Source organism: Monodon monoceros, unplaced genomic scaffold (assembly GCF_005190385.1).
Source record: "Monodon monoceros isolate NGI ecotype Baffin Bay Population unplaced genomic scaffold, NGI_Narwhal_1 Super_Scaffold_16, whole genome shotgun sequence".
Lineage (NCBI taxonomy): Eukaryota > Metazoa > Chordata > Mammalia > Artiodactyla > Monodontidae > Monodon > Monodon monoceros.
Window position 1 is genome coordinate 6,649,287 of NW_021703772.1, and position 27,495 is coordinate 6,676,781.

Sequence of the window (27,495 nt, forward strand, 5' to 3'; positions counted from 1 at the left end):
TCCTGGCTTACAGATGGTTTTTAGTTCTACCTAATGCTGGTGACATAGTAAGAGTTGACTATTTAAAAATAGCGGTAAACCTAGGCTTTTTAAAAACAGGTAAACCTGGCATAGGCGATGTATTAGTTTCCTATGGCTGCTGTAACAAATTACCACAAACTTGGTGGCTTGAAACAGTGTCTGTTTATTCTCTTAGAGATCTGGAGGTCGGAAGTCTGAAACTGGTTTCATTGGATTGAAGTCAGTGTTAGCAGGGACCGTGTTCCCTCCAAAGGCTTGGGCAAAATGTGTAAATTCCTCATGGTAACCATTAGTTAATAGGATCCTTAGGACACTATTAAGATAACTTGACTTAAACAGTAATTTAAAAAAAAAAAAAAACGGTGGTGATGACTCAAAAACTTTATTCAATTGCTAGCTGTACCCAAACTGGTTCTACAACTATGAGTGCTGGAAATGTAAAAAAGCATTTCCATAAGGCTACACAAAACTATCCCATTGCCATGTGTATGATGTATCTCATTTCAAGTTAGATTGACAAAAGCCAGAAAGACTGGAAAGATTGGAATAGTGGAAAGTTTGGAATATTGATTGAGTGATGAAACACACACACATCTGAGAGGATAGCTTTCTGTTGGCACAATTTATGCCCCCAAAGGGGGCACGGTTGCCTTAGGACAGTCCACTGCAAAATGTTCCATCCTCCTTGGTCATCTTCCAAGGAAAGGTTTGCGTAAGGCATGAGAGCAAAAAGACAACTGAACTGGACAGACTAAAACTGCAGCATGTTCTTAGTTCTTTACCGAAAAGTCATGTGACCTGAGCACACTGTTAACAAACTTAGAATATATGAGATTGAGTTTGGATACCCTCTGGTCCTTTAGAGTCCAATCCCCATGGAATGACATGCAAAAAATACACAGCAGGGACACAGGATTCAGCCACCACGCTCCTACAGGGATACGCGGAGTCTGTTAAAACCGTATCAAATAAACAAGTCACTGAAGTACCTCGGCAGTGCTGCTTATATACTCTCTACAAGCAGGATCAGAATAAAACAGACTACTTGGGCTTTTCAAAAATGAGTTCATTTGCTTGCCAGGCAAGGGAACACACTGTTGAAGACATTCATGGTTGTTGAGGGAGCTGGAAGGGATGGGGAGCAGGGAGAGAAGGGGGATGTTAGGAGTTTTGAAGTGATAGGAAGGGAGGTGCACAATATCATGGTGCTTATGCTAATTAAGGGTAGAAAATTACCGTTCTGGATAGAGCAAAATAAGTGCATTTGTATACAAATGGTTAAAATTAAGTCCCCATTGTTCAGCGGTCAGGTAAGTCTTCAGTTGAATCCAGTAAGAGTCTGGCACACCAAGATGACACAGAGGTCTTAGATCTTCAACCGCTCTGGGTAGTTAGAATAGTTGAGGGCAAAGACAGCATTCAGTTTTGACATATCCTGGATTAGTACTGCTAAGTGGAAAGTTTCCCTTTTACAGAAATAGAAAACATTTAAGGAATTTTCAGGGAATTCCCTGATGGTCTAGTGGTTAGGCACTTTAACTGCCATGACCCTGGTTCAATCCCTGGTCAGGGAGTTAAGATCCCTGCAAGCTGTGAGGCGTGGCCAAAAAAATTTTCAAAACTGAAAATCCTTTTTAAATGTCTTGACTCAAAAAATCACACTGCTGTAGGCCTGTATATAAGTATTCCTCTTTTATAGAAAGGTTTGAATGGGTTTCAGAGTGGAAGAAAAGCATTTCCTCTGGTGCAAAAGTGACCATCTCAAGTCCCCTGCGTTGGATTCCCTCCATGGAATCACTAGCACCACCCCACAGAACACACCAGGAGGGAAAATTGTGTTCCTGTGAGCTCCAAGAGACCTGGGGACCTGTAGTCATCTTAGCAGAATCCAGATAGACACTTCCCCGCTGGAGCGCCACACTTAACTAGTTCTAGTCTAGCTTATCTCACACAACAGAAAGCATTTGAAAGAAAGAATACTCTTCAAATAACCGTTAAGGATCAGTCTTCTTTCCCCTATGATTCCATTCTTCTGTCTCCAAACAGGGAGGGAGTTCCTCTTCATCTTGGGCAATCATTCACCCAAATGCTTACTTGTCCAGGAATTTCTAATTCCACTTTCTCAGTAAACACAGATTCACTTCCTCTTGTCCTACTCTCCTTTGAACCCTTTCTGTATAATTTCAACGACCACCAATGAGCATACACAGCAATCTAATGTGACTACACTCTGGGAAAGAGTCAACAACCTCATTAATGTAATAGTCTATTCTCCATCTTTAACCCATGCAGCTGAATTTTGGACTTATTAGTAACTTACAGAACTCTTTCCTCCTATTAATATGCAACTTGTAGAATACCCAATCAGAAATAAGCTTTGTTAAGGTGGAGCTCTCTAAGGAAAGCTCCTTATTTGATTTTTCGTTTTTGTTTTTGTTTTCCACTTAGTGAATGAGAATACTTAATGTAAAATCAGGGAGAATGCTTCATTTGAGGTATCTATATTTGGCAAAATAAAGAGGAACTCTTTACCTTGGAACTTTATGAAAACAAAACCATTTGTTGAAAATGAGTATATTCATATTATGGGAGGGGCAGTAACTAACTTGAAGGAAGCAAAAGAGTGAATTTTTAATGCATATTGAAAGCAGTAAAGATCATAATTGATAATGCAAAAAGTAAAATCAGTGTAGAAGTATGCTCTTCCAGAGATCATCTCCCAGAATGCGTCAGAAAAATAGAGTAGATAGGATTGAGGAGCAACATGGGAGCAACAGACCCTGGAAAGTAGAAATCTGTGGGTGACAGATGTTCCCCAAGAAGAGACCAGAACAAAATTTCAACAACTTAGAGGAAAACTTTCAAGTTTTCAATAAGATCTGGGTTTAACTTTAGGCTGATGTTGTGTGGTAGGCAGAAAAATGGCCCTGCAGAGAAGTTCACATTCTAATCTCTGGAAGCTGTGAATATGTTGCCTTACATGGCAAAGGGACTTTGTAGATATGATTAAGTTAAGGGTCTTGCCATAAGGAGATTACCATGGATTATCTGGGTACTTTCAACCTAACCCCACGGGCCCTTATAAGTGAGAGGGAGGCAAGAATGTCAGAGATTTGGAGATGCTGTACTGCATTTACATGGAAATGGAAAAGTACCAGAGAATTCCCAAATTAACAACAAATAAAATTGTTTATAAAAAAAGGAAAAAGGAAACACAAAAAGAATGAGCTTATACTAAATGGAAGGAATAAAGTAATTATATTGTGTGAATGAACAGAATTCTTACATCAAAAGAAACAGATTGGAGATTTTTTAATATTATTTAAATTTTTAAGTAAACTTTTAAATAAAGGTTTCAAGTTAAAAGAGATAGACTTCACATATACATGGTCAAGTTACTTTTTTCAAGGGTTCAAAGAATATTCAATAGGGACAGTCATTTCAAGAAATGGTGCTGGGAAAACTAAATCTCCAAATGTAAAAAATGAATTTGGTCTCTTACTGATGTCATATAAAAAATTAACTCAAAATGGATCAAGGATCTAAAACTATAAAACTCTTTGAAGAAGACATAGGACAAAACTTCACAACATTGAATTTGGAGAAGATTTCTTGAAAATTACACCAAAGGCATAGTTAATGAAAAATAACAAACTGCTGATAGCTTTGGTTTTCTTTTTGCGGGGGGGGCATGCCACACAGCATGAGGGAACTTCGTTCCCCGACCAGGGATCAACCCGTGCATCCTGCAGTGGAAACGCAGTCTTAACCACTGGACCGCCAAGGAAGTCCCTAAAAAATTAACAAATTGGACTTCATGAAACAATTTTAAATGTGTACATCGAAAGATATTACCACAGAGTAAAAAGGCAGACCATAGAATGGGAGAAAATATTTGCAAATCATATATTTGATAAGGGATGGATATCCAGAATATATAGAGAACTCCTAAAACTCAAAAACAACAAAAAGACCTGATTCAAAAATGGGCAAAGGACTTAGACGTTTCTCGAAAGATGTGCAAATGACCAATAAGCACATGAAAAGACGCTCAACATCATTAATCATTAGGGAAATGCAAATCAAAACTACAATGAGATGTCACCTCACACCCATTAGGATGGCTATCATTTAAAAAAATACAAAAAAACAAAACAAAGCAAAAAATACAGAAAACATGCCTGGCAGAGGATGTGGAGAAATTGAAACCCTCGTGTACTGTTGGTGGGAGTGTAAAATGGTGCAGCCACTGTGGAAAACAGTATGGCAGCTCCTCAAAAAATTAAAAATAGAAATACCAGATGATCCAGCAATTCCACTTCTGGGTATATACCCAAAAGAATTGAAAGCAGCATCTCAAAGAGATAATTGTATGTCCATGTTCATAGCAGCATTATTCACAATAGCCAGAAGGTGAAAGCAAATTGTGTCCATTGGCAGTTGAAACGCAAAATGTGGTCTGTCTACACAATGGAATATTATTCAGAAATAAAAAGGAAGGAAATTCTGACATATACGACAACATGAATGAACCTGGAGGACATGATGCTAAGTGAAATAAGTCTATCAAAAAGACACATACTATATAGGATTCCACTTATATGAGGTACCTAGAGTAGTCAGATTCATAGAGACAGAGAGTAAAATCGTGATTGCCAGGGACTAGGGAGTTGGGCAAATGGGGAGATGTTGTTTAAGGGACATAGAGTTTCAGTTTTTCAAGATGAAGAGCTCTGGAGTTTTTGTTGCACAACAATGTGAGTATAATTAACACTACTAAACCATACCCTAAAAAATGGTTAAGATGGTAAATCTTATATTACGGGTGTTTGACCACAATTAAACATTTTTAAGAAGCAAACTTTATGAAGAAAACACAGCAGTCATAAACCTATGTGCACCAATCTAGCAGCTATATGTTTAAAGTAAAAACTATTAAAATTCCATATGTAAATTGACCAAAATTCAGTTAAATGGGAAAATAATTTCAGACACCATTTTCAGATTTGGGCACAGCGAGTTTTTTTTTTATAAAAAATTGAAAATATGCATTTTTAGTTTTATCTATGGAACATTTAGAAACGTTGATCATATGCTGTGTGATACAGTAGCCACTAGCTACACAGGACTATTGAGCACTTGAAACGTGCAGAGCCCAAACTGATATGTGCTGTAAGTGTGAAATACATACCAGATTTTGAAGACTTAGTATGAAGTTTAAACATGTGAACTATCTCATTAATAACTTTATATTGAGGCAAGTGGGCAAGATGTCAGATTGGAAAGAACTTGAGCTCACTTCCTGCTGCGGGTACAGCAGTATTACAATTTACAGAGCAAATACTGAAGAGAAAGACCTGAAGACTAGCAGAAAAGATCTTCTACAACTACATATATAAAGAAGGAACCACAAGAAGATGTGCAGGAGAGGTGGAGACAAGGTAGAGTGAAGACCCATACCCTTGGGTGGACGACCCACAAATGGGGGATAATTACAATTGCAGAGGTTCTCCCTAAGGACTGAAGGATATGAGCCTACATTGGGCTTCCCAGCCTGGGGGTCCTGAACCAGGAAGGAGAGCTTCCAGAACATTGGGCTTTGAAGGCCAATAGGGCTTACTTTCCAGAGAGCCAGGGGGCTGTAGGATATAGAGACTCCACTCTCAAAGGGTGCACACAAAATCTCACACACACTAGGACCCAGGCAAGAAGCAGTAATCTGAAAGGAGCCTGGTTCAGACCTGCCTGCTGATCTTGGAGAGCCTCCCAGAGAGGCAGGAGGCAACAGGAGATCATCCTGGGGATATACACACTGGCAGCAGCTCTACTGGGGAGCTCCGTTCTACCACAGTAACACTGTGCTGGCAAGTGACATTCTGGAATCTTCCCTCTAGCTTATTAGCATTGGGACCCAGCCCCACCCACCAGCCTGTCAATACCAGTGCTAGGATGCCTCAGGCCAAGTAGCTAGTTGAGTGGAGACACAGGCCCATCCACTAGTAGGCCAGCTTCCTTCGGACCCCCTGAGCTCACAGCCACCTGGGACATGGCCCCACCTGCCAGAAGGCCCAGGATCTGGCCCTGTCCACCAGAGGGCCCAGGACATGGACTCGCCTACCAGTGCATCAGCACTAGCCCAGGGACCCCCTGGACCTCACCCCACCCTCCAGCAGGCTGATACCAGCTCCAGGACCCTCAGGCCCTGCAGCCAGAGACTCCACGATCTGGCTCCACCTACCAGTGGGCCAGCATTAGGTATATACATAGATATATATGGCCCCAACATAGGAGAACCTGAATACAAAAAGCAAATATTAACAGACATAAAAAGAGAAGTTGACAGTAAACAACATTAGAGTACTTTAAAACCCCACATACACCAATGGATGCATCATTCAGACAAAATCAATAAGGAAACACTGGCCTTAAACAACACATTAGGCCAGGTAGACTTAATAGATATAGATAGAACATTCCATCCAAAAGCAACAGAATACACATTCTTTTCAAGTGCACATGGAACATTCTACAGGGTAGATCACACATTAGGCCACAAAACAAGTCTCAGTAAACTTAAGAAGACTGAAATCATATCAAGCACCTTTTCCAACCATGATGCTATGAAACCAGAAATCAACTACAAGGAAAAAATTGCAAAAAACACAAACACATGAAGGCTAAACAGTGTGCTACTAAACAACCAATGGGTCATTGAAGAAATCAAAGAGAAAATAAAAAAATACCTGGAGACAAACGAAAACGAAAACACAACAATCCAAAATCTATGGGAAACAGCAAAAGTAGTTCTAAGAGGGAAGTTTAGAGCAATACAAGTGTACCTCAGGAAATAAGAAAAATCTCAAATAAACAACCTAACCTTACACCTAAAGTAACTAAAGAGAATAAACAAACCCCAAAGTTAGTATAAAAAAAATAAAGATCTGGGCAGAAATTTAAAAGATCAATGAAACTAAGAACTGATTCTTTGAAAAGATAAACAAAATTGGCAAACCTTCAGCCAGACTCATTAAGAAAAAAGAGAGAGGGCCCAAATAAATAAAATCAGAAATGAGAAAGAGGAAGTCACAACAAACACCACAAAATATATAAAGGATCATAAGAGATTATTGTGAACAATTATATGCCAATAAAATGGACAACCTGGAAGACATGGACAGATTCCTAGAAATGTACAATCTCCCAAGACTGAACCAGGAAGAAATAGAAAATATGAACAGACCAATTACCAATAATGAAATTGAATCAGTAATAAAATACTCCCAAGAAATAGAAGTCCAGGACCAAATGGCTTCACAGGTGAATTCTACCAAACATTTAGAGAAGAGTTAACACCTATCCTTTTCAAACTATTCCAAAAAATAGGAGAAGAAGGAATGCTTCTTAACTCATGCTATGAGGCCAGCATCACCCTGATACCAAAACTAGAAAAAGATATCACACACACACACACACATTACAGACCAATGTCACTGATGAACATAGATACAAAAATCTCAACAAAATATTAGCAACTCAGTGGTACATTAAAAAGATCATATACCACAATCAAGTGGGATTTATCCCAGGGATGCATGGATTGTTCAATAGCCGCAAATCAGTCAAGGTGATACATCACATTAACAAACTGAAGATTAAAAGTCATATGATCATCTCAATAGATGTGGGAAAATCTTCTGACAAAATTCAACATCCATTTATTAAAAAAAAAACAAAAAACTCCACAAAGTGGGTATAGTGGTAAAATACCTCAGACTAATAAAGGCCATATATGACAAGCCCACAACTAACACCATACTCAGTGGTGAAAAGCTGAAAGCATTTCCTCTAAGATCAGGAACAAGACTCTTGCCACTTTTAATAAACATAATATTATAAGTCCTGGCCACAGCAATCAGACAAGAAAAAGAAATAAAAGGAATCCAAATTGGAAAGGAATAAGTAAAACTGTCACTCTTTACAGATGACGTGACACTCACTATACATAGAAGATCCTAAAGGCATGATCAAAAACTACTAGAACTCATCAGTGAACTGGGTAAAGTTGTGGGACACAAAACTATTATACAGAAATCTGTTGCATTTCTATACACGGACAATGAACTATTCAAAAAAAGAAATTAATGATACAATTTTATTTTCAATCACATCAAAAAGAATGAAATACCTAGGAATAAATCTAACTAAGGAGGTAAAACATCTATACTAGGAAAACTGTAAAACACTGATGAAAGAAACTGAAAACGACACAGATGGAAAGATACACTGGGCTCATGGATTGGAAGAATTAATATTGTTAAAATGACCATACAGGGCTTCCCTGGTGGCGCAGTGGTTGGGAGTCTGCCTGCTAGTGCAGGGGACACGGGTTCAAGCCCAGGTCCGAGAAGATCCCACACGCCACAGAGCAGCTAGGCCCATGAGCCACAACTACTGAGCCTGCGCGTTTGGAGCCTGTGCTCTGCAAAAAGAGAGTCCGCGATAGTGAGAGGCCCACGCACTGCGATGAAGAGTGGCCCCCGCTTGCCACAACTAGAGAAAGCCCTCGCACAGAAACAAAGATCCAACACAGCAAAAATAAATTAATTAATAAACTCCTACCCCCAACATCTTCTTTAAAAAAAAAAAATGACCATAAAACCCAAAGCAAACTACAGATTCAACACAATACCTATTAAAACACCAACAGTATTTTTCACAGAATGAGAACAAATAATTCTAAAATTTGTATGGAAACAGAAAAGACCCTGAATAACCAAAAAAAAAAAAAAAAAATCTTGAGACAGAAGAACAGAACTGGAGCAGCGACAAGGATGGACCTAGAGATTATCATACTAAGTGAAGTTAAGTCAGACAGAGAAAGACAATACTCATGTGATATCACTTATAGGTGGAATCTAAAAAAATGATACAAATGAACTTATTTACAAAACAGAAACGGACTCACAGACACAGAAGAGAAACTTATGGTTACCAAAGGGGAAGGACAGGAGAGGGTTAAATTAGGAGCTTCGGATTAACAGATACACATCACTATATATAAAATAGATACATAGCAAGTTCTTACTGTATAACACAGGGAACTGTATTCAATACCTTGTAATAATCTATAATGGAAAAGAATCTGAAAAAGAATATATATCGGAGTAACTTTGCTGTACAACAGAAATTAACACAACATTGTAAATTAACTACACTTCAATTTTTAAAAACAGCAGAACTGGAGATGTCATGTTCCCTGGTTTCAAACTATACTACAAAGCTACAGTGATCAAAACAGTATGGTACTTCAGTCTATGATTGAAGGCAATTTGTGGGATGATACACATAGAGGAAAGACCATGTAAAAAACTTCTTCTTGCTGTTAATGTTAGTGTATGTTAGCTGTGAGTGCTGCTCCAACTATGTTTGCAACTGTACATGCCAAATCTGATAGCCCAGAAACCATCACAAACAAACTTCCCTTGACGGAAAGAAAACTTATGATCCCAGTGAGGGCTAAAAAAGAAAGATAGGGGCTTCCCTGGTGGCACAGTGGTTGAGAGTCCGCCTGCCCATGCAGGGGACATGGGTTCGTGCCCCAGTCCGGGAAGATCCCACATGCCGCGGAGCGGCTGGGCCCGTGAGCCATAGTCGCTGAGCCTGCGCATCTGGAGCCTGTGCTCCACAACGGGAGAGGCCACGACAGTGAGAGGCCCGTGTACCAAAAAAAAAAAAAAAAGAAAAGAAAGATAAAGAAGCCAAGCACAACTGGTAGAATATGGACACATAAGTAATAAAAACTGGTGATTATTTAAAGCGTTCATTTGGAAATATGAAAAGATGGTCGTATTCCCCACTGCTATTATTTCATTTTATTTTTTTAAAAAAACATGTTATTTATTTATACTATTTATTTTATTTATTTATTTTTGGCTGCAATGGGTCTTTGTTGCTGCACGCGGGCTTTCTCTAGTTGCGGCGAGCAGGGGCTACTCTTCATTGTAGCGCGTGGGCTTCTCATTGTGGTGGCTTCTCTTGCTGCAGAGCACTGGCTGTAGGTGCGTGGGCTTCAGTAGCTGTAGCACGAGGGCTCAGTAGTTGTGGCTCACGGGCTCTAGAGCACAGGCTCAGTAGTTGTGGTGCACAGGCTTAGCTGCTCCGCAGCATGTGGGATCTTCCCGGGCCAGGGATTGAACCCACATCCCCTGCATTGACAGGTGGATTCTTAACCACTGCCCTACCAGGGAAGCCCCCCACGGCTATTATTTTAAATAAAAATGTTGAGAATCACACACACACAAAAACAGAATGGTACTGGCACAAAAACAGACACAAAGATCAATGCAACAGAATATAGAGCAGAAATAAACCCACACTTATATGGGCAATTAATCTATGACAAAGGTGGTAAGAATATACAATGAGGGGAAGACAGCCTCTTCAGTAAATGGTGTTGGGAAAGCACAACTACATACAAAAGATCAAACTGGATTACTCTCTCACACCATGCACAAAAATAAATTCAAAATAGATTAAAGACTTAAATGTAAGACCTGAAACCATAAAACTTCTAGAAGAAAACACAGGCAGTATGCTCTTTAACTTCAATATTAGTAATTTTTTTTGGATATGTCTCCTTAAGCAAGGGAAACAAAAGCAAAATAAACAAATGGGACTATATCAAACTAAAATCTTTTTCTGTCATGTAATAATATATATTTTAATATCAGATTTGTGTAGTGATTTAGAACAATAAATATCACACAGTGAAAAATTTATCATAAACTAAATGCAATAACAAGAGGAAACAAATGCTTATGTACACATTACCAAGGTCTTTACAGTAAATTATAGTGTAGAGTTCCATCACAGCATATTTGTATACAAAGCTGCTAATGTGAATACTGAAAGAAATCTGTCATGTAGCTCTTTAATCTTGATTTAATAAAGTTTGTACAGTATCAAATAATATCAAAAGTCTAAAAAAATGCAGTGAGTTTTTATATCATGTTTATAAATTATTGTTTATATACCATTAAAAAATAAGGTCAAAAGTGCAGTTTTAAAAAAAGTAGAAATTGTTATTCTTGGTAAGAACTAGAAAAATGTATTATCCCAAATAAGAAGCAATCTAAAGGCTTATACAATTTCTTAGGCATTTTCCTTTAACTCTCGTACAACCTTGGTTACCATATCCTATAAGATAAACCAACACAAAGGGAGTGAGATCATCTTTTTATAAAAATAATAAAAGACACAAATCTAGTAATGAGAAACACAGGAAGTGAATATAATGATAGGCCTCCCCGAAATGAATTAAATGATTTTTTGCTCACAGGAGTGAATGGGCTATCACTGAATGTGATAAAACTTGGGGAATTTCAAAGCATTTCTAAAAATTTTAATCGTTTTCAAGTTTTTAGGTATAACTGGCAATGGTGCATACATCCCAGGATTATGAAACTTTCTCGTATAATATAACTAAGACAAAATGTGACTTAAAAGTGCTAAATCATATCACAGAAAATAAAGACTAAGGATCCAGTAATTAAAAGGCAGCAGTATAGAAACCAGTCAAGAAGAAGCAGATGGACAGAACACAACTCTGTGTCTTAATTGGCACTTGCCACAGTAACTAGTTATATTTTGACAAATTCTAGAACAAATGCCTATATTGAAATATGTGTGATACATGAACCGTTTATATAAGAAACTGAAAGGGGAAAAAAAAAAGAAACTGAAAGGGTAAAATTACTGCCTTATAAAACAAATTAAATTTAGAGAAAAGAAAAAAATAAAAGGAATGTGAAGAAAAATCTTACTTTTAAACTTACTGTGGGATCAAAATATTGACAGAGCTGTGTCAATCAAGAGCAGTCTTCCTGCTGCTAAGACAGGCAGGCGGCTGAGCCTGGCGCACCACTACCCCTCCTCTCTCCAAATGCTACTGAGCAATAGAGGCTTATTTTTTGTTTTTTACTGAATGGAGTAAGTTCCTTGGTTGGGTTAACATATATAGACTGCCTGAGATAATAAAAACTTCACCATTACATTAGGTTAGTGGGGAACGAAGGTCTTCCTAGTTCTGACAGGAGAAAAGGGTTGGCTGCTGAAGACAGTATGGGTGCTCTGTAGGCTACATACGTACATACTTAATAATTAATGTCACTTTCCGTAGAAGATTAAAAATCGATGGCTAGGGTGGGAGGGAGGGAGATGCAAGAGGGAGGAGATATGGGGATATACGTATGTGTACTAACACACCACTGTAAAGCAATTATACTCCAATAAAGATGTTAAAAAAAAATCGATGGCTATGGATGCTTGCGCAGAATCTTCCCTCCCTCTGACAAATTTCACAGGGAATCTCTTCCATTACTCTGTCTTCTAGGGCCTGTTCAGGGCACTCATGTGCCTGCTTGAAAGTGTAGCTTCTCTTTTTGAAGATGCTATTAAATGTTTTCATTGGCTGCGGTTGTGCAGAACCATTTCGGAAGGGAAGTTCCATGGAACTCAGGTTGGTCCTGCTTTGCTTGATGCTGGGTGCCTGCGATCCACAGTGATGGTCGTGGATGCATGGCAACGCAGTGGAGGAGCACCGCGCCTTCTGGTAGCTGTCCAGTTCCTCCGACAGGTCTGCAGATGTCTCCTTGTCTCTCGGTGAAAACAGTTCATAATGAGGAGGATCAAACTCTTCTTGAAATCCAGTTTTATTAAAAGCAGTTTTGCAAGCCATGACCTTTTTTCAAGGCTGTTTCACTTGTACTAAAATAGAAATAATGAGAAGGACCAAGACAATCCCTGACGCAATGCCAACAACTGTTCCGTGAGCTTTAGTGATTTGTTCAAGCAGTCCTGCTTTTTTCTTTTCTTTACAATGATTTTCATCCCAAGGGTATGCACAGTTTTGAACCCCATTACAGACTAAAGAATTATTGATGCACATGTTGCTATGGCAAAAGAAAGTGCTGTCTGTGCAGGGAGGCTCCACAAAGGAAGTAAAAAGCATTCTGGGGCTTCCCTGGTGGCGCAGTGTTTGAGAGCCCGCCTGCCGATGCAGGCGACGCGGGTTCGTGCCCCAGTCTGGGAAGATCCCACATGCCGCGGCTGGCCCGTGAGCCATGGCCGCTGAGCCTGCACGTCCGGAGCCTGTGTTCCGCAACGGGAGAGGCCACAGCAGTGAGAGGCCCGCGTACTGCAAAAAAAAAAAAAGGAAAAAAAAAGGCATTCTGAACGTGCTAAGCTGACTACCTTCATCAGCCCACATCCGTATCACCCCAACTCCTGTTTTAAGCGTTACGTCATGGGCCACAGTGCTGCAAAACTTGGCCTTCAGATTTTCAATAGAACTGCTCCCATCATAGACTGCAACGAAGTTTCTCTTGCATTCTCATGCACTCTTGTGCCTGTTTCTCATGCACTCTTGCATTAATTTGAGTGCTCCATTTGATAATCTAGGAACCTCAAATAAATCTTATCTTTTGGAGTAGCTTTAATCATCCACATGCAATCAACTGCTTGGCCGGGTTTTGTTTTCTCCCCTTGTTCTACCTGACTCCAACGTACTATTCCATCAGCTCCTGACAATTCAAACTGGCCATCTCCTAGGTAAGTAAAGTCTGAATCTGGAATAAACGAATATTTTGCTAGAAATTCCAGTCCTTCAAGTTCTTCATCGGAACTGAACTTAATCCACATGAATCTTCCTGTTGATCTAATTAATGGAGGGCTTTTCACACCACAGTCACGATCTACATGTGGAGAGAAACCAAACGGCCCGTCTCGAACTTCCAAGTGATCAAACCGACATTCAAATGATGGTTCTAATACAATAATGTTCATCAAAGGTCAGCTGTGTTTTTTGACGTGAAGCAGCTTCCAAAATGTAGATACATTCCTTGTTTGGTGGATATGAGTCAAGATAATCTGGTGAAGCAAAATGACCTCCATTGCTGGTTCGAACCCAAAGGCCACGCTAGGTTGCAGGCATGTGCTTGATTCCAATATTTTGTCCATCTTAGGTCTTTTGGGCCACAGCAATCCCTTCCACTTCAAGTATTGTTATTAACCACACAGGATGGAGCAGAGCTGCTCCAGGGCCATGATCCCGAGCTGCCCGGTGCTTCGCTGCGGGGCCGAGGAGGCGGCAGCGGCAGCCCCGCTCCATCCCCATCGTCCGTCACCAGGTTGCTCCCCAAGGGGTAGGGCTCAGGTCCTGCGGCCCGCCATGCCCGAGCCTCCCGGCGGGCTCTTGCGCTGCCCCAGCCCTGCGACGGGCGCCGCCGCTTGCTCCGCAGCGCTCAGTCCCATCGACCGCCTCGGAGCCGGGGAGCGCGGACCGGAGGGACCTGACCTGCGCCGTCAGCCTGAGGCCGCGGCACAAACCCCACCCAAGTCCAAACTAAAATTTTTTGAACAGCAAAGGAAATTAGTAACAAAAGGAAAAGGCCACTTACAGAATGGGTGAAGATATTTGCAAATGATGTACCTGATAAGGGGTTAATATCCAAAATACGGAAAGAAAACATACAAGTCAACAACGACAACAAATAACATGATTAAAAATCGGCAGAGGACTCAAATAGACATTTTTCCAGAGAAGACATACAGATGGCCAATAGGCACATGAAAAAATTCTCAACATCATTAATCATCAAGGAAATGCAAATCAAAACCACAATAAGATTATCACTGCACACCTGTCAGAATGGCTATTAACAAAAAGAGAAGTAACAAGTGTTGGTGAGGATGTAGAGAAAAGGGAACCCTCGTACATTGTTGGTGGAAAAGTAAATTGGGGAAGCCACTATAGAAAACAACATGAAGGGTCCTCAAAAAATTAAAAATAGAAACCCCATATGATCCAGCATTTCTACTTCTGGGCACTTAACCAAAGAAAGGAAAACACCAATTAGAAAATATATATGCATCCCTATGTTCACTGCGGCATTATTTACAATAGACAAGAATATTGGCTATTGCATATTACTCAGCCATAAAAAAGAATGGAATCTTGTTTTTGCGACAACATGGATGGACCTGGGGCTATTATGCTTAGTGAAATAAGTCAGATAGAGAAAGACAAATACTGTATGATTTCACTTACATGTGGAAAATAAAAGGCAAAGCAAATGAACAACATGAACAACTATAACAAAACAGAGAGAACTTCCGGGAAGATGGCGGAAAAGTAAGACGCGGAGATTACCTTCCTCCCCACAGATACACCAGAAATACATCTACACGTGGAACAACTCCTATAGAACACCTACTGAATGCTGGCAGAAGACCTCAGACCTCCCAAAAGGCAAGAAACCCCCCACGTACCTGGGTAGGGAAAAAGAAAAAAGAATAAACAGAGACAAAAGGATAGGAACGGGATCTGCACAAGTGGGAGGGAGCTGTGAAGAAGGAAAGGTTTACACACACTAGGAAGCCCCTTCGCGGGCGGAGACTGGGGTGGCGGAGGGAGAAAGCTTCGGGGCCACGAAGGAGAGCACAGCCACAGGGGTGCGGAGGGCAAAGCGGAGAGATTCCCGCACAGAGGATCAGGGCCGACCGGCACTCACCAGCCCGAGAGGCTTGTCTGCTCACCCGCCGGGGCGGGCTGGGCTGGGAGCTGAGGCTCGGGCTTCGGGCGGAGCACAGGGAGAGGACTGGGGTTGGCGGAGTGAACACAGCCTGCAGGGGGTTAGTGCGCCACGGCTAGCCGGGAGGGAGTCCGGGGAAAAGTCTGGACCTGCCGAAGAGGCAAGAGACTTCTTACCTCTTTGTTTCCTGGTGCGCGAGGGGAGGAGATTCAGAGCTCCAGAGACGGGCGCGAGCCGCGGCTATCAGCGCGGACCCCAGAGACGGGCATGAGACGCTAAGGCTGCTGCTGCCGCCACCAAGAAGCCTGTGTGCGAGCACAGGTCACTATCCACACCCCCCTTCCGGGGAGTCTGTGCAGCCTGCCACTGCCAGTGTCCCGGGATCCAGGAACAACTTACCCGGGAGAACGCACGGCGCACCTCAGGCTGGTGCAACGTCACGCCGGCCTCTGCCCCCGCAGGCCCGCCCCGCACTCCGTGCCCCTCCCTCTCCCCCGGCCTGAGTGAGCCAGAGCCCCTGAATCAGCAGCTCCTTTAACCCCGTCCTGTCTGAGCGAAGAACAGACGCCCTCCGGCGACCTACACACAGAGGCGGGGCCAAATCCAAAGCTGAGCCCCGGGAGCTGTGAGAACAAAGAAGAGAAAGGGAAATCCCTCCCAGCAGCCTCAGGGGCAGCGGATTAAAGCTCCACCATCAACTTGATGTGCCCTGCATCTGTGGAATACATGAATAGACAACCAATCATCCCAAATTAAGGAGGTGGACTTCGAGAGCAAGATTTATGATTTTTTCCCCTTTTCCTCTTTTTGATGAAAGGCTCTTGGTGCTGCAGCCAGGAGTCAGTGCTGTGCCTCTGAGGTGGGAGAGCCAACTTCAGGACACTGGTCCACAAGAGACCTCCCAGCTCCACATAATATCAAACGGCGAAGATCTCCCAGAGATCTCCATCTCAACACCAGCACCCAGCTTCACTCAACGACCAGCAAGCTACAGTGCTGGTCATCCTATGCCAAACAACTAGCAAGACAGGAACACAACCCCACCCATTAGCAGAGAGGCTGCCTAAAATCATAACAAGTCCACAGACACCCCAAAACACACCACCAGACGTGGACCTGCCCACCAGAAAGACAAGATCCAGCCTCATCCACCAGAACACAGGCACTAGTCCCCTCCACCAGGAAGCCTACACAATCCACTGAACCAACCTTAGCCACTGGGGACAGACACCAAAAACAACGGGAACGACGAACCTGCAGCCTGCAAAAAGGAGACCCCAAGCACAGTAAGATAAGCAAAATGAGAAGACAGAAAAACACACAGCAGATGAAGGAGCAAGATAAAAACCCACCAGACCTAACAAATGAGGAGGAAATAGGCAGTCTACCTGAAAGAGAATTCAGAATACTGATAGTAAAGATGATCCAAAATCTTGGAAATAGAATAGACAAAATGCAAGAAACATTTAACAAGGACCTAGAAGAACTAAAGATGAAACAAACAGTGATGAACAACACAATAAATGAAATTAAAAATACTCTAGATGGGATCAATAGCAGAATACTGAGGCAGAACAGATAAGTGACCTGGAAGATAAAATAGTGGAAATAACTACTGCAGAGCAGAATAAAGAAAAAAGAATGAAAAGAACTGAGGACAGTCTCAGAGACCTCTGGGACAACATTAAACGCACCAACATTCGAATTATAGGGGTTCCAGAAGAAGAAGAGAAAAAGAAAGGGACTGAGAAAATATTTGAAGAGATTATAGTTGAAAACTTCCCTAATATGGGAAAGGAAATAGTTAATCAAGTCCAGGAAGCACAGAGAGTCCCATACAGGATAAATCCAAGGAGAAATATGCCAAGACACATATTAATCAAACTGTCAAAAATTAAATACAAAGAAAACATATTAAAAGCAGCAAGGGAAAAACAACAAATAACACACAAGGGAATCCCCATAAGGTTAACAGCTGATCTTTCAGCAGAAACTCTGCAAGCCAGAAGGGACTGGCAGGACATACTTAAAGTGATGAAGGAGAAAAACATGCAACCAAGATTACTCTACCCAGCAAGGATCTCATTCAGATTTGATGGAGAAATTAAAACCTTTAGAGACAAGCAAGAGCTGAGAGAGTTCAGCACCACCAAACCAACTTTACAACAACTGCTAAAGGAACTTCTCTAGGCAAGAAACACAAGAGAAGGAAAAGACCTACAATAACGAACCCAAAACAATTAAGAAAATGGGAATAGGAACATACATATCGATAATTACCTTAAATGTAAAGGGACTAAATGCTCCCACCAAAAGACACAGATTGGCTGCATGGATACAAAAACAAGACCCATATATTTGCTGCCTATAAGAGACCCACTTCAGACCTAGAGACACATACAGACTGAAAGTAAGGGGATGGAAAAAGACGTTTCATGCAAATGGAAACCAAAAGAAACCTGGAGTAGCAATTCTCATATCAGACAAAATAGACTTTAAAATAAAGACTATTAGAAGAGACAAAGAAGGACACTACAGAATGATCAAGGAATCGATCCAAGAAGAAGATATAACAATTGTAAATATTTATGCACCCAACATAGGAGCACCTCAATACATAAGGCAAATACTAACAGGCATAAAAGGGGAAATCGACAGTAACACATTCATAGTAGGGGACTTTAACACCCCACTTTCACCAATGGACAGATCATCCAAAATGAAAATAAATAAGGAAACACAAGCTTTAAATGATACATTAAACAAGATGGACTTAATTGATATTTATAGGACATTCCATCCAAAAACAACAGAATACACATTTTTCTCAAGTGCTCATGGAACATTCTCCAGGATAGATCATATCCTGGGTCACAAATCAAGCCTTGGTAAATATAAGAAAATTGAAATTGTATCAAGTATCTTTTCCGACCACAGCGCTATGAGACTAGATATCAATTACAGGAAAAGATCTGTAAAAAAATACAAACACACGGAGGCTAAACAATACACTACTTAATAACGAAGTGATCACTGAAGAAGTCAAAGAGGAAATCAAAAAATACCTAGAAACAAATGACAATGGAGACACGACGACCCAAAATCTATGCGATGCAGCAAAAGTAGTTCTAAGAGGGAAGTTTATAGCAATACAATCCTACCTTAAGAAACAGGAAACATCTCGAATAAACAACCTAACCTTGCACCTAAAGCAATTAGAGAAAGAAGAACAAAAAAACCCCAAAGTTAGCAGAAGGAAAGAAATCATAAAAATCAGATCAGAAATAAATGAAAAAGAAATGAAGGAAACGATAGCAAAGATCAATAAAACTAAAAGCTGGTTCTTTGAGAAGATAAACAAAATTGATAAACCATTAGCCAGACTCATCAAGAAAAAAAGGGAGAAGACTCAAATCAATAGAATTAGAAATGAAAAAGGAGAAGTAACAACTGACACTGCAGAAATACAAAAGATCATGAGAGATTACTACAAGCAAATCTATGCCAATAAAATGGACAACCTGGAAGAAATGGACAAATTCTTAGAAAGGCACAACCTGACAAGACTGAATCAGGAAGAAATAGAAAATATGAACAGACCAATCACAAGCACTGAAATTGAAACTGTAATTAAATATCTTCCAACAAACAAAAGCCCAGTACCAGATGGCTTCACAGGCAAATTCTATCAAACATTTAGAGAAGAGCTAACACCTATCCTTCTCAAACTCTTCCAAAATATAGCAGGGGGAGGAACACTCCCAAACGCATTCTACGAGGCCACCATCACCCTGATACCAAAACCAGACAAGGATGTCACAAAGAAAGAAAACTACAGGCCAATATCACTGATGAACATAGATGCAAAAATCCTCAACAAAATACTAGCAAACAGAATCTAACAGCACATTAAACGGATCATACACCATGATCAAGTGGGGTTTATTCCAGGAATGCAAGGATTTTTCAATATACGCAAATCAATCAACATGATACACCATATTAACAAATTGAAGGAGAAAAACCATATGATCATCTCAATAGATGCAGAGAAAGCTTTCGACAAAATTCAACACCCATTTATGATAAAAACCCTGCAGAAAGTAGGCATAGAGGGAACTTTCCTCAACATAATAAAGGCCATATATGACAGACCCACAGCCAACATCATCCTCAATGGTGAAAAACTGAAAGCATTTCCACTAAGATCAGGAACAAGACAAGGTTGCCCACTCTCACCACTCTTATTCAACATAGTTTTGGAAGTTTTAGCCACAGCAATCAGAGAAGAAAAGGAAATAAAAGGAATCCAAATTGGAAAAGAAGTAAAGCTGTCACTGTTTGCAGATGACATGATACTATACATAGAGAATCCTAAAGATGCCACCAGAAAACTACTAGAGCTAATCAATGAATTTGGTAAAGTAGCAGGATACAAAATTAATGCACAGAAATCTCTGGCATTCCTATACACTAATGATGAAAAATCTGAAAGTGAAATCAAGAAAACACTCCCATTTACCATTGCAACAAAAAGAATAAAATATCTAGGAATAAACCTACCTAAGGAGACAAAAGACGTGTATGCAGAAAATTATAGGACACTGATGAAAGAAATTAAAGATGATACAAATAGATGGAGAGATATACCATGTTCTTGGATTGGAAGAATCAACATTATGAAAATGACTCTACTACCCAAAGCAATCTACAGATTCAATGCAATCCCTATCAAACTACCACTGGCATTTTTCACAGAACTAGAACAAAAATTTTCACAATTTGTATGGAAACACAAAAGACCCCAAATAGCCAAAGAAATCATGAGAACAAAAAACGGAGCTGGAGGAATCAGACTCCCTGACTTCAGACTATACTACAAAGCTACAGTAATCAAGACAGTATGGTACTGGCACAAAAACAGAAATACAGATCAATGGAACAGGATAGAAAGCCCAGAGATAAACCCACGCACATGTGGTCACCTTATCTTTGATAAAGGAGGCAGGAATGTACAGTGGAGAAAGGACAGCCTCTTCAATAAGTGGTGCTGGGAAAACTGGACAGGTACATGTAAAAGTATGAGATTAGATCACTCCCTAACACCATACACAAAAATAAGCTCAAAATGGATTAAAGACCTAAGTGTAAGGCCAGAAACTATCAAACTCTTAGAGGAAAACATAGGGAGGACACTCTATGACATAAATCACAGCAAGATCCTTTTTGACCCACTTCCTAGAGAAATGGAAATAAAAACAAAAATAAACAAATGCCACCTAATGAAACTTCAAAGCTTTTGCACAGCAAAAGAAACCATAAACAAGACCAAAAGACAACCCTCAGAGTGGGAGAAAATATTTGCAAATGAAGCAACTGACAAAGGATTAATCTCCAAAATTTATAAGCAGCTCATGCAGCTTAATAACAAAAAAACAAACAACCCAATCCAAAAATGGGCAGAAGACCTCAATAGACATTTCTCCAAAGAAGATATACAGATTGCCAACAAACACATGAAAGAATGCTCAACATCATTAATCATTAGAGAAATGCAAATCAAAACTACAATGAGGTATCATCTCACACCAGTCAGAATGGCCATCATCAAAAAATCTAGAAACAATAAATGCTGGAGAGGATGTGTAGTAAAGGGAACCCTCTTGCACTGTTGGTGGGAATGTGAATTGATACAGCCACTGTGGAGAACAGTATGGAGGTTCCTTAAAAAACTACAAATAGAACTACCACATGACCCAGCAATCCCACTACTGGGCATATACCCTGAGAAAACCATAATTCAAAGAGTCATGGGCCTTCCCTGGTGGTGCAGTGGTTGAGAGTCCGCCTGCTGATGCAGGGGACACGGGTTCGTGCCCTGGTCCAGGAAGATCCCACATGCCACGGAGCGGCTGGGCCCGTGAGCCATGGCCGCTGAGCCTGCGCCTCCAGAGCCTGTGCTCCACAATGGGAGAGGCCACAACGGTGAGAGGCCCGCGTACAGCAAAAAAAAAAAAAAAAGAGTCATGTACCATAATGTTCACTGCAGCTCTATTTACAATAGCCAGGAGATGGAAACAACCTAAGTGTCCATCATCTGATGAATGAATAAAGAAGATGTGGCACATGTATACAATGGAATATTACTCAGCCATAAAAAGAAACGAAATTGAGCTATTTGTAATGAGGTGGATAGACCTAGAGTCTGTCATACAGAGTGAAGTAAGTCAGAAAGAGAGAGACAAATACCGTATGCTAATACATATATATGGAATTTAAGAAAAAAAAATGTCATGAAGAACCTGGGGGTAAAACAGGAATAAAGACACAGACCTACTAGAGAATGGACTTGAGGATATGGGGAGGGGGAAGGGTAAGCTCTGACAAAGCGAGAGAGAGGCATGGACATATATACACTACCAAACGTAAGGTAGATAGCTGGTGGGAAGCAGCCGCATAGCACAGGGAGATCAGCTCTGTGCTTTGTGACCACCTAGAGGGGTGGGATAGGGAGGGTGGGAGGGAGGGAGACGCAAGAGGGAAGAGATATGGGAATATATGTGTATATATATAACTGATTCATTTTGTTGTAAAGCAGAAACTAACACACCATTGTAAAGCAATTATACTCCAATAAAGATGTTAAAAAAGAAAATAACAGAAACAGACTCATAGATACAGAGAACAAACAGGTAGTTGATAGAGTGGAGGGGAGCAGGGGAAGAAGAGAAATGGGTGGGAGGGATTAAGATACAAACTTCAGTTGCAAAATATATGTTACAGGTAAGAAATTAGAGTGTGAGAAATACTGTCAACAGTTACGTAATATCTTTCTACGGTGAATATCATAGCCTGATTTACTGTAGTGGTTATTTTGAAGTGTATGGAAGTACTGAATCACTATGTAGTGTGATAGGAGCTAACATAGTGCTGTAGGTCAATTATACTTCAAAAACAAACAAACAAGCTTATAGAAATAGAAATTCAATTTGTGGCCACCAGAAGCGTGGAATGGGGGAGGGGGAATTGGATGACGGCGGTCAAAGGGTACCAACTTCCAGTTGTAAGAGAAATAAGTGCTAGGGATGTAATGTACAACATGGTAAAGATAATTAGCACTGCTCTATATTATCTATGAAAGTCGCTGAGAGTAAATTCTAAGAGTTCTCATCCTAAGGAAAAAAAAATTTTCTGTTCCTTTAATTTTGTATCCATATGCGATGATGGGTGATCACTAAACTTACTGTGGTAAGCATCTCATGGTCTAGGTAAGTCAATCACTATGCTGTCCACCTTAAGCTTATACAGTGCTGCATGTCAATTATATCTCAATAAAACTGGAAAAAACAATGGCAAATGAGTACCTGAAAAAATTTTTATATTGAGTATATGTTTAATGGATCATGTTTTTGATATATTTGATTCAATAAAATATATTACTAAAATTAATTTTAACCCTCATTTTGCTTTTTTTAATATGCCTACTAAAAAGCTTTCAATTACATATGTGGCTTGCAGTATATTTCTATTGGATAATTCTGTACTAGACCATAAAGAAAACCTATTAAGAAATTTTTTAAAGCAGTGACCCCACAAGAAACATTCTCTGATTATAATTCAAAATCATTAGAGAAAAATAAGAGAATGATGGCTACAAAAAATCTTAACTATATGGGAATTAAGAAACAACCTTGTTAAAAAAAATAGATAGCCACGGACTCAAAGAGGAAATCAATAATGTAAATTTAAGAGAAAGAAAATGAGAGCAATTTATACCAAAATCTAAGGATTCAAGAAAATGTTTTATGTATGACCTTCAATTCTTCATTATTAAGAAAACATAAAGGAACTTAATCCTTACGTAAGGAAGTGAGAAAAACAGCTATAACATAAATCAAGGGATACAAGGATGATAGCATTAATAAAAACAATAAGCTGCGATTAATGAAATAGAAAACAAAAATAGTAAAAAGAATAAGCAAATCCAAAAGTTATTTCTTTGAGAAGACCAATAATATAATTCAACCCGTCATAAACTTTAAGAAGGAAAAGGAACAAAAATATTAAAACTTTAGACTCTAGTCTTTCATATTTTGAGAAGAATTTCCATAAACATTTAAAAGAGTCACATCTAAGGGTAAACCAAGCCAAATAAATAAGAATGACAAAATCTCAAAGTAAAACAAAAGCTAGTGGAACAAAAAAGATAATGCTGTGCTTACAATGTATAAAACTTGAGAATTTCAGTGTAAATGATCTTTCATGTACCAAATAAATTGGCACAAACATATCTACGTGCCTCCAGATGACATACCTTGGCTTGCTTGGCACCTTTTAAATAATGATAATAGATAATATTTGTGTGCTCTCTGTGACAGTATTAAGGTCAGAATGGTTAGGTCACCCACCCAAGGTCATTCAGCTTTAAAAATGGTAGTGAGGATTTGAACCAATGCAGTCTACTCTAGAGAATATATTCACACAGAAAAAGTAAAAAGAAAAGAGCGGCAATTGTTTTTTAAAATGCCTCCCTACTTTCCCTTTTTACAAATCTAATATATACATACATATTTTATAATTGGTCAAATGCACTGCATATAGGAAGAAAAAACCAGTAGAATAGATCCTTTATGGTGTGAGCAAAAAAGAAAAATGAAGTTAGAGTCCTGTGCAATAACATATACTACATTAATAAAAAGAGATACAAAAGTAACAATACAAAAACTATGAGATCTAAAGTCATGGAAGTTAATATAAATTCAGTGACTATTACACAAAAGGGCAAAAAAGATGGCTAACTCAGTGGATTAAGGAACAAATCTGGCCCCCAAGAGTCCTATTTCAATTAAACTCAAATATTCAGGTTTAACCTAAGAAGACTCTGAAAGGATGAGGAAAGCAGTAGTTCCTGTCATGGAAACTTGGGGTGGGCTGGCTTGGGCCAGGGTAGGTTTGGTGATGTGGTCAGCCCCTCCTAACAAACCCTTCCTCTTTGAGACTCATTTCTCAGCATCACTGTCCCCACCTTCACTGAGTTTATAGGCTCAGTTTTACCTCCTCTCTAGCCCCTGCCACTATCCTTTGATGCCCTCAGTGTCCCAAGTAGAAGACCTATCTGACATGCCATCAAACTCTGGTACATCCCCACATTTTACTCCAGACACCAACTCCTGGTCAGAAGACTTCTCATCAGCACAGCTCCATCTCTGAAAAGTTGGACTCAATTATTTCTTTCTCTGATCACAGAGACCCCAACTTCTCTCTCTGGCATTGTCTCACTTCCACTTAATTTTTCGACCTCTCTGAAACTTCTGCTTCCTTTTGGTGTTTAGGTCTCCTGTGACCACACCTCCGTCCATTCCAAGACAAAACCACTAAGAACTATCAGGTCAACCAATGTAATTGGGACTTCCCTGGTGGAGCAGTGGTTAAGAATCCGCCTGCCAGTGCAGGGGACACGGGTTCGAGCCCTGGTCTGGGAAGATCCCATATGCCACGGAGCAACTAAGCCCATGCACCACAACTACTGAGCCTGCACTCTAGAGCCCGTGAGCCACAACTACTGAGCCCGTGTGCCACAACTACTGAAACCCACGCACCTAAAGCCCATGCTCCGCAACAAGTGAAGCCACCACAATGAGAAGCCCGCGCACCGCAACAAGGAGTAGCCCCCACTTGCCGCAACTAGAGAAAGCCCGTGTGCAGCAACAAAGACCCAATGCAGCCAAAAATAAACAAATTAATTAAGTTAAAAACAACAACAACAACAACAAACAAAGCCAGGCTTGTAAAAAAAAAAAGAAGTGTTTAAAAAATTTTTTTAAACAAATGTAATTTGCCAGTTCTTTCATCCTTCTTGAACACCCTCAAGCAAAAACCCCTGATGGATGGATTCACAGCTCAAGTTCTCTGCTCCTACTCAGCTGGAGAAAATTGCACAACTGTTACGAACATGCCTTTACTAGAGGGTGATCACGGTTGAATCACACCATTGCTTGTCAATCCTATTATGGACCCTCACCCCTTCCTCTCATTCCTCTCAAAGACCATCGCAAACCTTTACTGCACTACTGGAGGCACTTTAACAATTTATCTCACCAAAGACTGTTAGAAGGAGAATGAGAGGTGGAAATCTTTTTTTTTTTTTTTTTTTGCGGGCCTCTCACTGTTGTGGCCTCACCCATTGCGGAGCACAGGCTCTGGACGCGCAGGCTCAGCGGCCATGGCTCACGGGCCCAGCCGCTCCCGGACCGGGGCACGAACCCACATCCCCTGCATCGGCAGGCGGACTCTCAATCACTGCGCCACCAGGGAAGCCCGGTGGAAATCTTTAAAAAGATCAGTAGATAAATAAGCACCTGGAAGTAAGTTGTTTTTTAAAACAATAGGCTCCACTTGGAACATTGATTGAATAAAAGCACCAATACAGACCCGAGATAATGGTTTCCTGTTGGCACAGTTGATACCCCCAATGAAGACCATGTTGGGCATGATTGGCCGGGGGTAGTCCATCACAAAGTCTCCTCTGAACAGCCAAATGGATGCAGAGCCAAAAATTTCCACCAGCGACACCTCTCTGTGAAGAAGCTCAGAGGCCATACGTGCATAAGGAGTGAAAGAAAATTGGCAAAGGTACTTGAAGCTCAAAGGGTAGATCAGGTTCTTGACCCTTTGGAAGAATGTCATGTGGTCTGAATTCATTGTTAGTAAACTAGGAATATACGAAAAAGGCTTTGGGCACGCTGTGCCCTCAGTATCTAAGTTACATGGAATGGAACGCAAAAAGAACACAGCTGGAATCGACAGGTACTTAGCCAGCACCGCTCCGCAGGGGTAAACGGGGTCCGTTAAAACCACATCAAAGGAACTGGCATTCAGGTGCCTGATCAGGTCCTTGTTATACAATAGTTCCTCACAAGACCTTTGAAAGACCAAAGACACATTTTTCAAAGAGGCCATAGTTTCCAAAAACAGTGTTAGAAAATGTATTCTTTCAAAAAACAGATGAGTCTTGCCTGTCACGATGTAATCAAATTCATCCTGGGTGTATGGAACAGCATAGGTTTCCATGGTGAAAAAGTCCTCTGCCTTGATGTGCATCTTCACCTCGGGAGAAAGGACCACTGCTTCGTGGCCTCTGGCATGGAGCTCCCGCACAGCCTCCCGCATGCTGAGCCAGTGGCTGCCCTCCATGGGGACCACCAGCACCTTCCCAGCCTCGGCCCATCGCCCGACGCACAGGCAGAGCAAGAGGCCAGGGAGCAACTGCCAGGGAAGCTGCAGCCCCAGGGACATCTCTGCAGAAGCCAAACGCATTCCGTTCGGGCTGTGCCGCCTGCATTTGTTTTCTTTATCTTATCATCAGGCCTCTTAAGCAAAATGGCATGTAATTGGAAGGCAGTGCTCCCTCGTTACATTAATCATTACAGAATAAGTCTATCCCTGTGTTTCATCACCTCTGCTTTCACCTAGGGAAACACCACTCCTCCTTAGCTTGGAAAAACTCATCTGACTCTGCTGCTCCCTCTGGGGAGCATTCTAGTTCACTCTCTTGTTTTTCATCCCATGCCCAAAGCAAGGCTGTGCCTGCCCATTCCCTTTGATCACCTCCTATTTCTCTGTTAACCATGTTCTATGGGGCTGTGACTGAGCTCTGCGGGGTCACCTATGCCCTAGTCCCAGCCAGAACCTCTCTGCTGGATGTGACCTTATTTGATAACTCTTTCAACTCTTTCCCCCAATCATGGGTGAACAAAGAGCACATGCAGGAAAATATATAACATTGCCAAGACGGCTTTCTCTCAGCGGGGAGGGGATGCCGGCTGTCCGTTTTGTTCCCGTTCCACATGGAGACACCTCTTGCAACGTTCAGGGCAGAGTCTGT

At 40.8% G+C, this 27,495-nt stretch overlaps 1 protein-coding gene and 1 pseudogene across 1 annotated transcript in view; both read right to left on the reverse strand.

Moving 5' to 3' along the window:
• Positions 1–26,927, reverse strand: part of LOC114896998 (UDP-glucuronosyltransferase 1-3-like) — a 52,099-nt gene extending 25,172 nt beyond the window's left edge. Inside the window, exon 1 of the mRNA XM_029225612.1 lies at positions 26,043–26,927. Within this exon, the coding sequence (XP_029081445.1) occupies positions 26,043–26,927 (885 nt within the window). The remainder of the gene's footprint in view (positions 1–26,042) is intronic.
• Positions 12,995–14,251, reverse strand: LOC114896842 (annotated as a pseudogene).
• Positions 26,928–27,495: the final 568 nt, after the last annotated feature.